Raw genomic sequence first — 13,761 nt, forward strand, 5'->3', positions numbered from 1 at the left:
AGCACGCACTAAACTCGTGAGTTTGCTCACTCACCTTAGCTAATCGAAACCACCGTAACAACTTCCCGACTCACAAAGAACCCGATGTGACAACAAGCACATCACCCGGGACCACTATATCCTAAGAACCAATAAAAGATTCCTAACTCGTCCCGACTCTACCCCAACCATGCCACGTTTCCTCCATTCGGTACTCGTCATGTCATGCTTGATGTCAAGATACACTTTCGTAATAATGGTGATCAATCACTATTATAAATGCATACCTTACCATTTTTACATGGTCACGCAAAGTACTTTACCTGGACTGACGCAACATTCACACAAGATAACACGTGATGACTCCTAGTACCCGAATGACCAAAGTCCTTACCGCGAACTTGATCACTCAAAACTGCCAATTATTCGAATCTCTCCAATAGATTCGTCCCTAGGACACCGCACAATTAGATACCTATATATATATACACATATATACAATATAATAATAAATATACACAAGTACACCGCAACACAAGTTAACCTACAACCTATGTGACTATCACTAAACAACGTTCAAGTCCGCCTACTTACATTTGGCACTAGCTATCTAAGGCATACATTTTCTCACGAAATAAGGCCCTACATAATCACAATTTGGACAAACACAAGTCCTAGTTAGTCACCTACTCTAAGGCACTAACAAATATTAATCCAGCCTGTATTCCTACAAGTCCCGCAAATAACGCACATCCGTCAAAAAGTCTAAGACTAGGCACCTATTCCAAGGTCACCTAATTCCTTTAAACCATGCTCTGATACCACTTGTAACAACCCCAAATCCATTTACCGAAAATGAAGCACATTTTTTTTTATAAGTTAGGTCCCATTAGTACGCAATAATTTCAACTTTGTTTTAACCAAAAAAATAATATCGTGACGTTGCGTTTAACAACATACAATGACCCTTGGTTCCCAAATGACCCCTTTCAAAAACATTTGTAATAATAATCCAATCGCACAAACACGGGTTAATATTCAATAACCCAACCCGATACCAAGAGCATAATCCCGAGGACTATCAAATCCCCCCATTCCGCGTCCGAATATCCAAAAGCTAATCCTCCAAGCTTAAGCAACGTCTATCAATTCTAGTCTAGCAACTAGGTAACTCCGCATCAACAATACCTATAAAAAGGTAAACAACAAGAGGGGTAAGCAAAGCTTAGCGAGTGCAATAATTATACATACACATATATAACCCATCTATTTGCAATCGCACCCACCAAATACCTTATACGAAAATATAACTCAAATAGCATGCCGTCATACTCATAATGCTAACAACTCGTACACTATCACAACGCCACATTAGCATATACTCAACACAATATATATAAACGTATAGCATGCTAAACAAAATCCAACAACATAATATGGTTAACCATAACGCTATGGTGCTACCGGCTCGTGGTTCACACCATATGCATTTGAGTCTCACTCGTTTATAGTGCTACCGGCTCGTGGTTCACACTTGTTTATAGTGCTACCGGCTCATGGTTCACACTTGTTTATAGTGCTACCGGCTCGTGGTTCACACTTGATGCTACCGGCTCGTGGTTCACATCATGCTATGGCACTACCGGCTCGTGGTTCATACCATAACATTCACAAATAAACACGCCATATACATATACGCATAATTATATCACTCACCTTGGAATGTCCGCACAAGTCATGTATAACATGATCTCCGTCCTCAAATCTGAGCAAGTAACCACCTATATCACACATAGGTACAATATACACATAAATAGCCATTCTCTAAAAGAGAACTCGACACAAACATCCCTTAGCCGAGGGATCAAACCTTGCTCGCCAAAACCCGCCCATTTAACACCTAATGGACACAAACCAATTACCACTTCGGGTGGTAATTCAAACCAACACAACAAAGTACAATTCAACTCAAATCATACTTTACCCCAATTAGACCCAACCTATGTCTTAACACTAAATTAATACTTAGGTAGTAATCATTTCAAATGCCAATTACACCAAAACCCCAACACGTGCAATATTGACCCATATTGCTTTTGACCATGTTTGACTTATGTTAAAATATCATTTAAACCTCAATTTACTTCTCACGAGTAATTACATCCAAACACCGTTTAACACTTAACAAAAGCGTTTAACATCCATTTAATCCAAATTAGTGTCATCCTCAAATTTGACCCAATTCCAATTTACCCATTTTAACCAAAGTCATAAAACGCCCCATAATCACTAACGACTAGTGATTTTATTTCCAAAACACCAATTAACACTTAAATCAAGTATTTACATACTTGATTCACCAAAACTTGACTCAAATCTTAGTTTGACACTAAATCATAGTCAACACCCATTTTTGACCAACTAACATGTTCTTATGAACATCTATGCACAAACACATTTATAATCTAGTGATTACACCCAAAATCATGACCAAATTCGTCACCAAACCCTAACCCACCAATAACGGGTCAAAACCCATCTACTAACCACAACAAACCCATTTCACAACCATTAAAGGGTTTCTAACAAAATCAAGCTCAAACCCTAATTTGAATATCAAAATCAAATAATGAAATTCGGAGTTAGAGCTTACGAATACTACCAAAACGTAGCCAAGAACGAGATGAACAACTTTAATACTCGCGACTTGACCCGATTCACCCTTCTTCTTCCTCAAACCAAGTTCTCTCTCTCTAGAACTCTCTTTCTCTCTCTAAATTGAATGTGTGTAGTTGAGAGAGTGAGAAATGAGATAGGGTTGAGCTTTGGATCAGTTCTTAAGGCCTCAAACCGTCCACAATGTGAAAAGACTAAAACGCCCCAAAATATACCCTTAAAAACGGGTCAAGAAAGTCAATTCAGCGACTTCGTCGCGTTTCGCGACAGTTTGTCGCGTTTCGCGACACCTAGGACGCGACAAACTCACCCAATACGCGATAAAGTGGTCAGGTGGGGGATTTCCAAGCCGTCGCATTTCAATGAAACAACCCAACCCGTATTAAAACCGGCCCATAAAAATTTTTCCTTTTAATACGCGTTAAATTATACTTTAGGTCCCATTACACATATTCCAAAACGTATTTGTTATCAAAGTAAGTTCATCGAACTTAAAACATACATTAATGATTTAAACTCCTTAATACAATGGTTCATTAATTAAATCGTAAACCGGTTATAATCATTATGACCCGACTAGTTACGTTTACACAAAACCGAGCATGGTGATTTGGGACTACGCTACCCAAATCCTAATCGAGTCCAAAAGCAAGATCTTCTAAAGCAACCTAGCCGAGATCTCTAATTCCCAAGCTTACCCGAGCCGCCAAGCATGCGAACCTATAAAAATATCAACAACGAGAGGGTAAGCTAACGCTTAGTGAGTGAGAATATACTACATACATATACATGCATAAAATGGACACGCCACAAAATAGCAAATACCGCGTACCGGAGCATCCAAACATAAAGGAAAGCTAGTCTAAGCATACCGTAAGATCACTAAGCAATGAGCTAAAGATACATCAACAAAATATAAGTTTGCCAACAACGATGTGAACAATGCCAATAAGCTACACCCGGAGGGTTAGCTACAACACGACAATATAACATTATATGTATACAATATATATGTATATATATGTATATATCTCTCGAATAACATAATTTGCTTACGCTTACAACACAATAACCATGGTTAACCAATCGTACAAGGGAACGATACTCGTAAGAGACCGTCGGAGTTCGTAACATCCATTAGCGTTACTTAAACACCGCGTAATCACTAATCCCCCTGGTGATGTCTTAAACACCGCGACTAATTCACCCCCATGACAATGTGGCGTCTTAAACACCGCGACGAATCCACACGTCAATCAAAATAATGAGTGGTGTCTTGAACACCGCGACAATTCCACTCCCATGACAATGTGGTGTCTTAACCACCGCGACAATACCACATGCCAATCAAACAATGAGTAGTGTCTTAAACACCGCGACACTACTACTCGTTACTTAGAATGTGGTGTCTTGAACACCGCGACAATACCACATTCATACTACACAAATAAATACATTATATACGTACACACATAATTATTCCACTCACAATATTAACCCTTCGCCATTGGGGTTATATAATCCACATCACACGCCCATGTGATAGAGTACACGCAAGGTGTGCACCTCGTCAAAGATGGTCAACCAAAACGCACAACCGTGCCAATTGGACCTACACACAAGTCCATCAATCCACCTATATGTGAAGTGAGCTCTATAACCGAGAACCACTTCACCCGACCCGCACCCATCCTACACATACATATGCATATAGGATATTAACACTCACCTTAAGCCTTGATGAATGCAACCAAGTAATCCGCAACTCGTTAATGGAAAGTACCTATTCCATTATCACAAATTCAACAACACACTTAGATTGGATTTACAAACCAACCCAATTTGACACTTGGTGCAAATTCGACCCAAATGTAATTCCAAGTACAAACCGCGCCCAAACTAACCAATAATTACTAACACGGGTGAAAATGGTCCTAATATGCCAAGTAAACCCAAACACAAGTGTTAAACACATGTCTCACCCATTTTGACACCAAAACCCTAATTTTGACCCATTAAGTCAAAATCTCTCCGTTTACAAGTCTTGACACCAAAACACATTTAACTCGGTTTAATACTTCAACTTAATCCATTTTAAGTTTATAAACCTTAATAAATCAACAATCGGGTCAAAATCATCACCAAACCCTAATTTTGGCTCTAGTCAAAATTAGTCAACTCCAAGAACCCTAAATGTCCCCAAAACCTCAATAATCACTAATACTAGTGATTATACACCATTTACAAGTCTTACAAGCATGAACTTGCACACCAAACCCAAAACCCGACATTAACAACAAAAAACCCGAATCTTGGTGTTAACCTTCAATTAACAACTAAATGGGTTTCACCTATGAATCATACAATCAAAAGCCCTAAACTTGAATGATGAACACGAAAATGAATTTCGGAGTTAGAGCTTACCACTAGTATCACCGTGTAGCTAAGAACGAGGAGAACACACTTGTCAACTACGCCAAGGATCAACTCCCGATCCTTCCTTTCCAAAAATCCTTTTGAAATCAAATGGGTGTTTGAGTTTGAGAGGAAAAAAGAAAAGAAAAGGGAAATTAAAATGAGAAATGAAATGAATGGATGAGGTTAAATCCTCAAATCTGGCTCAAACTCGAAAAGACCAAATTGCCCTTGAACTTCATTTAAATTTACAAGAATCTGGTGCCAGTTCACACCATTCGCCGCGCCGCGGCCTAATTCGTCGCGCCGCGACGATTGCCTCGAACTGGTGACTTTGTTAACAAGCTTTCTGATCTGGATTTATTTGAAACGCCGCGTCGCAGCTCCCTTTGTCGCGCCGCGACACCCAACGTAGCCTGACACATTTTCTCGCATACAAGACTTTAACACCCAAACATGTATCGAACCCTTCATACGCCTGTCGTACATACACAATACACCTATAAATCATGTACGGGGAAAAACGGGGTGTTACAACTCTCCCCCACTTAGACTCGATCACGTCATCGTGATCCTTGTCATTTAACCAAACGGACCACACTTCACGGTCCTCAAACATAAGTCCAAACCGACTTTCCTAAGCAATTCTTCCCACTGAATTGCCTTTAATAACTAAATCGTCACCCGTGATTTATCAAATCCACAATCCGAGCACTAAAACCATGCTCATTCCCTAACATCGGGAAAACTCAACCAATCTCGTACAGAGATATCAACCCCTTAGCGTACCCTTACCGAGTACAACGCTAGAAGCAACCAAGTCTCAACCTAAGGTCAACAATCCGAAACGATGAAGACCGAACCAACGAATCCTGACGGATAACACCAATCACTAAACATCCCTTGTAGTGCGCAATACGATCAATACGCAACTATCGTAACATCATAATCAAAAGGCTAAAACCGATAGCGCCCAAAACGACTATGAAAACGCCAAATCCAAAGGTGTACAAAATCGACTATCGTCACACCCGTAACAACACGTGAGCGAAACACGGCTATCGCATCACTAATCATACCACATGGTCCTCGCGACCCCACCATCGGCGTATAAAAACACCCGATCGATCACACAACACGGTCCTTACGACCCCACCATTGGTGTATAAAACAACCAACAGATCAACATCACGGTCCTTACGACCCCACCATCGGTGTATAAAACAACCGATAGATCACACAACACGAAGGCTGGCCGAAAACACACGCGCCTTAGTGAATCCGAACTACACGCGATTCACTACCATGATGAAGTCAGCGAACCCAAATATCATGCTTCACTAATCAATAATCCCATGATGAAGTCAGCGGACCCCGAAGGTCATGCTTCACCAATCTCAACACCGGATGAAGTCAGCGGACTCCGAAAGTCATGCTTCACCGATATAACACCTCGCTCATGATGAAATCAGCGGACCCCGAAGGTCATGCTCCACCAATCGCATACTCCCATGATGAAGTCAGCGGACCCTAAAGGTCATGCTTCATCAATCACCAATACCATGATGAAGTCTGCGGACCCGAAAGTCATGCTTCATCAATCAACGCCCTTTTGGCCTCGAACGACGAGTAGCGTAACATCGCGCTCTGCTACGCCATAGTGAATCCTAACGGATACCACTAACCATTCACATACACGAGCAAGAACCACCTATATCAAACATAGGCACAAAACAATTATTCTCTAGAAGAGAATCCGACACACACCTCCCTTAACCGAAGGATTTCACCTTGCTCGCCAAACACGTCCATTATCTCTCAATCGAGATTTACCACATTACCACCTCGGTGATAAATCAAATCCAAACCATAAGTACAATTTATCCGAAATTGTAATCTACCACAAATCGACCAAAATCAGGTCTCGACAACATTTTCCGGATCTACCAAAAGCATCATCCGAAATCTCACACTAAAACTTCCTCGTGCGGGAGTGTAACTCCCCCATTTGGAACTACATCCCATATCCACAACTCGTACAACCGTACAATGCTACCTAAGGTAGACTTTACAAAGATTGGGCTCACACGACCCGTCACCATATCTTGCTCCAGCCTTGAGCACACAAAGGATTTCAATCAATCCTTAAACACTTCGAGCAAAAAGTGTACCACGATTACACAAACCATACCTTCGCAATCATCCAATTGCTTTAGTTTGTCAAATTCCACCTAGTCACTCATGTACCTAAGGATTTCACTTCGGTACCCTAAGTACAATGTAACCGCAACATAATCGGAGTCGAACACCACGCTAGTAGGTATAAAAGAGGCACCTAATGTCGCGTCATAAAGACTCCATTACCAACATACATCGAGATTCAAAACACTCGATCTCAAGGGTTTCAGCCCACCCGTCGAACCTCACGGTTCATCGACATCAACACAAAAGCGAACACGCGCTTAACAACCGAACACCAACCCATTTCCATGGCTTGGTAGAAACATTTTACAAATATCAAGGAATGCTTGGTTACACCAAGTCTAACGCCCTTCGCCCGTCAATCAAAACGTCGTCATAGGGTACTTCCATTAGGAACGTCACCCATATCAATAACATGCACAACACAATGCATTTAATAAACTCAACTTCAAACGGCACTTAATAAATAATCAAAATACATATTTATTAAAAAGAAACGTACCTTAACGTCTCCTTGCCGGCCCCGTCCCCGCTAACTTGGGACATTCCGACTTACGATGTCCTTCTTCTTGGCAATTGAAGCACACCATGCCATCGCCTTTTGGTACCGAACATTCCCACAACTTGTGACCCCTTATGCCACAATTGTAACATCTAGACGCACTAGAATCCAATATACCCGTCCGTGTACCACCCGTGCTCACACTCGGACCCTTAGTCCTCTTACTCAGAGCACCATGCGAAACAACCCTTCTCTCGCTCGAAGGTTCACCCTTCTTTGATCGTGAATACGACTCGAAACCTCTAGCCACGGCGAATAATTCCGTAAACGATTTCGCGTGACCCCGGCTAATCTCATTCTTCAAGTCATCATTCAAGGTTCGATAGAAATCCTCCATCAACAACCGATCATTCCCTAAATACTCCGGGCAAAAATGAGTCTTCGCCATAAAGGTCGTCTTGAGAGTATTCAAATCCATAGATCCCTGTTGCAAGTTTCGCAACTCATCACGCAATTCCGACAAGTCGGCCGAAGTTCGGAACTCCTCGAAGAATTCCTTCTTAAAATCGTCCCACGATAATGCCATAAACGGCTCACCACCGACAAGATCAATCTTACCATCCAACCAATCCTTCGCCCTACCCCGCAATAAACTAGTAGCGAGTCTTGTCTTTTTCTCGGGAGGGCATTCAATAGTACGAAAACACTCTTCAACATCCGAGATCCAAGTTGTGCTTACTAAAGGATCCGGTTTCCCGTCGTACATCGGAGGTTTAGTCTTCATGAAGCTCTTAAGACAATGCTCCATTTCTCCACCATTTCAAAATTCAGAATACTTCCTATCCGTTTCTTCTCGAAACGCACTCATTTGCTCCGCAACGGTGGCCGCAACTCTAGCGTTAAACTCAGCGTCGTTCGTCTCGATCCCATTTCCCGTCGCCATTCTAAGGAATGCAAAGCGGTTAGACCATGAACGTGTAAATCACACGCACAACACCGCCCCATCTTGCTAAACATTTGTCGTACATCACTTGCTAGACACGATTTGCACCCGTAATAAGGTTTGCAAGTCCTTATTACGCATACACGCTGTATCGACTCGTTAGTACAACAACCGTCTCGCTCGATGATATATGCAAACACAACAAAATTCTACGCGATATAAACACACGCGAGAATTATTATCACATCACAATAGCATATTAATAATATTCGCATTACTAATATAAACGTTAGTCAACCTATAAACAAGGCACTAGCTAGAACCCATTCCGACCCGTACTCCTACAAGTCCCGCAACAAATTAAGCACACACAAAAGTCTAAGTCTAGGCACCTATCTCAAGTCACCTAAATCCCTTAGACCATGCTCTGATACCACTTGAAACAACCCAACCCGTATTAAAACCGGCCCATAAAAATTTTTCCTTTTAATTCGCGTTAAATAATACTTTAGGTCCCATTACACATATTCCAAAACGTATTTGTTATCAAAGTAAGTTCATCGAACTTAAAACATACATTAATGATTTAAACTCCTTAATACAATGGTTCATTAATTAAATCGTAAACCAGTTATAATCATTATGACCCGACTAGTTACGTTTACACAAAACCGAGCATGGTGATTTGGGACTACGCTACGCAAATCCTAATCGAATCCAAAAGCAAGATCTTCTAAAGCAACCTATCCGAGATCTCTAATTCCCAAGCTTACCCGAGCCGCCAAGCATGCGAACCTATAAAAATATCAACAACGAGAGGGTAAGCTAACGCTTAGTGAGTGAGAATATACTACATACATATACATGCATAAAATGGACACGCCACAAAATAGCAAATACCGCGTACCGGAGCATCCAAACATAAAGGCAAGCTAGTCTAAGCATACCGTAAGATCACTAAGCAATGAGCTAAAGATACATCAACAAAATATAAGTTTGCCAACAACGATGTGAACAATGCCAATAAGCTACACCCGGAGGGTTAGCTACAACACGACAATACAACATTATATGTATACAATATATATGTATATATATGTATATATCTCTCGAATAACATAATTTGCTTACGCTTACAACACAATAACCATGGTTAACCAATCGTACAAGGGAACGATACTCGTAAGAGACCGTCGGAGTTCGTAACATCCATTAGCGTTACTTAAACACCGCGTAATCACTAATCCCCCGGGTGATGTCTTAAACACCGCGACTAATTCACCCCCATGACAATGTGGCGTCTTAAACACCGCGACGAATCCACACGTCAATCAAAATAATGAGTGGTGTCTTGAACACCGCGACAATTCCACTCCCATGACAATGTGGTGTCTTAACCACCGCGACAATACCACATGCCAATCAAACAATGAGTAGTGTCTTAAACACCGCGACACTACTACTCGTTACTTAGAATGTGGTGTCTTGAACACCGCGACAATACCACATTCATACTACACAAATAAATACATTATATACGTACACGCATAATTATTCCACTCACAATATTAACCCTTCGCCATTGGGGTTATATAATCCACATCACACGCCCATGTGATAGAGTACACGCAAGGTGTGCACCTCGTCAAAGATGGTCAACCAAAACGCACAACCGTGCCAATTGGACCTACACACAAGTCCATCAATCCACCTATATGTGAAGTGAGCTCTATAACCGAGAACCACTTCACCCGACCCGCACCCATCCTACACATACATATGCATATAGGATATTAACACTCACCTTAAGCCTTGATGAATGCAACCAAGTAATCCGCAACTCGTCAATGGAAAGTACCTATTCCATTATCACAAATTCAACAACACACTTAGATTGGATTTACAAACCAACCCAATTTGACACTTAGTGCAAATTCGACCCAAATGTAATTCCAAGTACAAACCGCGCCCAAACTAACCAATAATTACTAACACGGGTGAAAATGGTCCTAATATGCCAAGTAAACCCAAACACAAGTGTTAAACACATGTCTCACCCATTTTGACACCAAAACCCTAATTTTGACCCATTAAGTCAAAATCTCTCCGTTTACAAGTCTTGACACCAAAACACATTTAACTCGGTTTAATACTTCAACTTAATCCATTTTAAGTTTATAAACCTTAATAAATCAACAATCGGGTCAAAATCATCACCAAACCCTAATTTTGGCTCTAGTCAAAATTAGTCAACTCCAAGAACCCTAAATGTCCCCAAAACCTCAATAATCACTAATACTAGTGATTATACACCATTTACAAGTCTTACAAGCATGAACTTGCACACCAAACCCAAAACCCGACATTAACAACAAAAAACCCGAATCTTGGTGTTAACCTTCAATTAACAACTAAATGGGTTTCACCTATGAATCATACAATCAAAAGCCCTAAACTTGAATGATGAACACGAAAATGAATTTCGGAGTTAGAGCTTACCACTAGTATCACCGTGTAGCTAAGAACGAGGAGAACACACATGTCAACTACGCCAAGGATCAACTCCCGATCCTTCCTTTCCAAAAATCCTTTTGAAATCAAATGGGTGTTTGAGTTTGAGAGGAAAAATGAAAAGAAAAGGGAAATTAAAATGAGAAATGAAATGAATGGATGAGGTTAAATCCTCAAATCTGGCTCAAACCCGAAAAGACCAAATTGCCCTTGAACTTCATTTAAATTTACAAGAATCTGGTGCCAGTTCACACCATTCGCCGCGCCGCGGCCTAATTCGTCGCGCCGCGACGATTGCCTCGAACTGGTGACTTTGTTAACAAGCTTTCTGATCTGGATTTATTTGAAACGCCGCGCCACGGCTCCCTTTGTCGCGCCGCGACACCCAACGTGGCCAACCACATTTTCTCGCATACAAGACTTTAACACCCAAACATGTATCGAACCCTTCATACGCATGTCGTCCATACACAATACACCTATAAATCATGTACGGGGAAAAACGGGGTGTTACATTCAACCTAATCTATCGCGTTTCGCGACGCACCAGAACGCGATACAAGTGCTCCAAACGCGATACCTTCAGCTCTTCAACCGAATTTCAGTTTCCAGTTTCAAATTAAAAGTTCAAGGACTGAGGTTAACAGATTCTGATTCTGATGTAAATTCTGAAAATGCGTAAGTGTTAGGTTCACTTTTAGTGGCACTTTCTGATGCACACATTTACTGACACTTTTAGGAACATTTTCTGATGCACAAAATTCAGGATCTTACATATCTACAATTAAAGGTTCGTGAATCATCGGGAATAGTCAAAGTTAAATGAATATATCAAACAATTCAAAATTTTTGAGACTCAACTATACAGACTTTTCTTATCGTGTCAAAATATATAAAGATTAAAGTTTAAATTTGGTCAAAAATTTCCGGGTCGTCACACTTGACAAGGCCATGCACCGTTGATGGGATAACTGCCAATTTTTGCAAAGTTGTGCGTCCTAAAAGCGCATTATATTTTGAGTAAGACATTACAACAGAAAATTCTACTGTTGTACTTCTTACTAACTCCTTATTATCATCATCGACCAGCTCTAGTTCTAATTCAATGATCCCGATTGGCCATGCGGACTCCCCAGAGAATCCTGATAATGCGGTGTTAGGGGCTACTAGCTTGGCTCGCACAGCCCCTGGCAGCAAGCGAAAACAATGTTCGTACATTATATCAACACCACAACCGGTGTCGATGTGCATTCGCTTGATGATGTACCCGCAGCTTTTAACGCGTCCCTTAATTGTGATGGGTGCATCCGAGGATTCTTGCGCTATGGCTGGGAACATGATGGGAGTGTTTTCCCATTCTTCAGATACTTCTAGCTTGCGTCTCTGATTTGCTTATCCGCTGGTTACCATATTTATGGTTTTATCCGTTTCCTTTCCCCCATTCTTCTATTGCCACGTATATTCTTTTTCACCTTTTGGCTTATCATTTGCTGCTCTTGCATTTTTCTTCAGGTGTTGCAATCTTCCTATTTTGAGTTCAGCAACTACCTTTTCGATTAAATGCCGACATTCGTTGGTTTCATGACCGTAATCTGATGGAATTCAACATAACAACATGTTTATAATGTCAACATAATCACAAAGGCATTTTATGATAGTTAAAGAAAGCGGAAGCATGATAGTTTATAAAAACAAGTTTATATGTTAAACCATTTTGAATGAATTCCATATTGTTATCGAGTCTTGAAACATATGCTTACATATAAGAACAAGGAAGTAAGATATATACCTCCTCAAGTGTGTTTGAGGGCTGTTTTCAAAAGAGCAAGATGATGATGAAAATGATGAATGAAAGCCTCTAACTTGAAGCCTCAAATGTGAAAATACGTCAAGCTTTTGATGCACCAACACCACCTTTGATAAGTTAGGATTTTAGACACTTGAATGACCAAAATTACCAAGCTAAAACCTCTCCTTTTTACTCAAATATTTCGGCCAGCAAGCTGTTAGGAGAACAAGAGAGAGTTTTTGAAAAGCTAAGTGTGTTTTTGAGTCAAAATCTTTGGTTAAAGAGAACTAGCATGCACTTGAAGGATGTGTCTTTAAAAGTAACAAAACAAGCATGGGTTGGACCTCCTTGGAGTCCCCAAAACCGTCCACCACCATGGGAGGTTTTAAAAAATTAATTATTTTATAAAACTTGATATAAAACCATGCATTTTATTAAGTTACTTGCATAATTTATAAACCTTTTATAAAATATAAAACAATATAATTATTTAAACCTATAAATAATTAAATATAAATTATCCAAATAATTTATCTCAAGTGATAATATATTAGAAAACCGATTTTCTAAAGTTCAAGTGTCGCGTATTTATTTAACGTTCCAATCGTTAAGATTAAATACATTTAAAGTGTCGGTAAGCTTGTTATTGGGTATGACCCGACTTGGATCATAACACATTAGCCACATTAATTTAATATGTCTCTCGGGCATACGAAATACCTTCAATCTCCCACTTGCACGAGA

At 40.4% G+C, this 13,761-nt stretch overlaps 1 protein-coding gene across 1 annotated transcript in view; it reads right to left on the bottom strand.

The window, feature by feature from the left end:
• The window catches only part of LOC139864104 (uncharacterized), a 30,908-nt gene extending 18,342 nt beyond the window's left edge, over positions 1-12,566 (bottom strand). Inside the window, exon 1 of the mRNA XM_071852686.1 lies at positions 12,169-12,566. Within this exon, the coding sequence (XP_071708787.1) occupies positions 12,169-12,566 (398 nt within the window). The remainder of the gene's footprint in view (positions 1-12,168) is intronic.
• Between the last annotated feature and the right edge of the window lie 1,195 nt (positions 12,567-13,761).

This window comes from Rutidosis leptorrhynchoides, chromosome 8 (genome assembly GCF_046630445.1).
Source record: "Rutidosis leptorrhynchoides isolate AG116_Rl617_1_P2 chromosome 8, CSIRO_AGI_Rlap_v1, whole genome shotgun sequence".
Classification (NCBI taxonomy): Eukaryota; Viridiplantae; Streptophyta; class Magnoliopsida; order Asterales; family Asteraceae; genus Rutidosis; species Rutidosis leptorrhynchoides.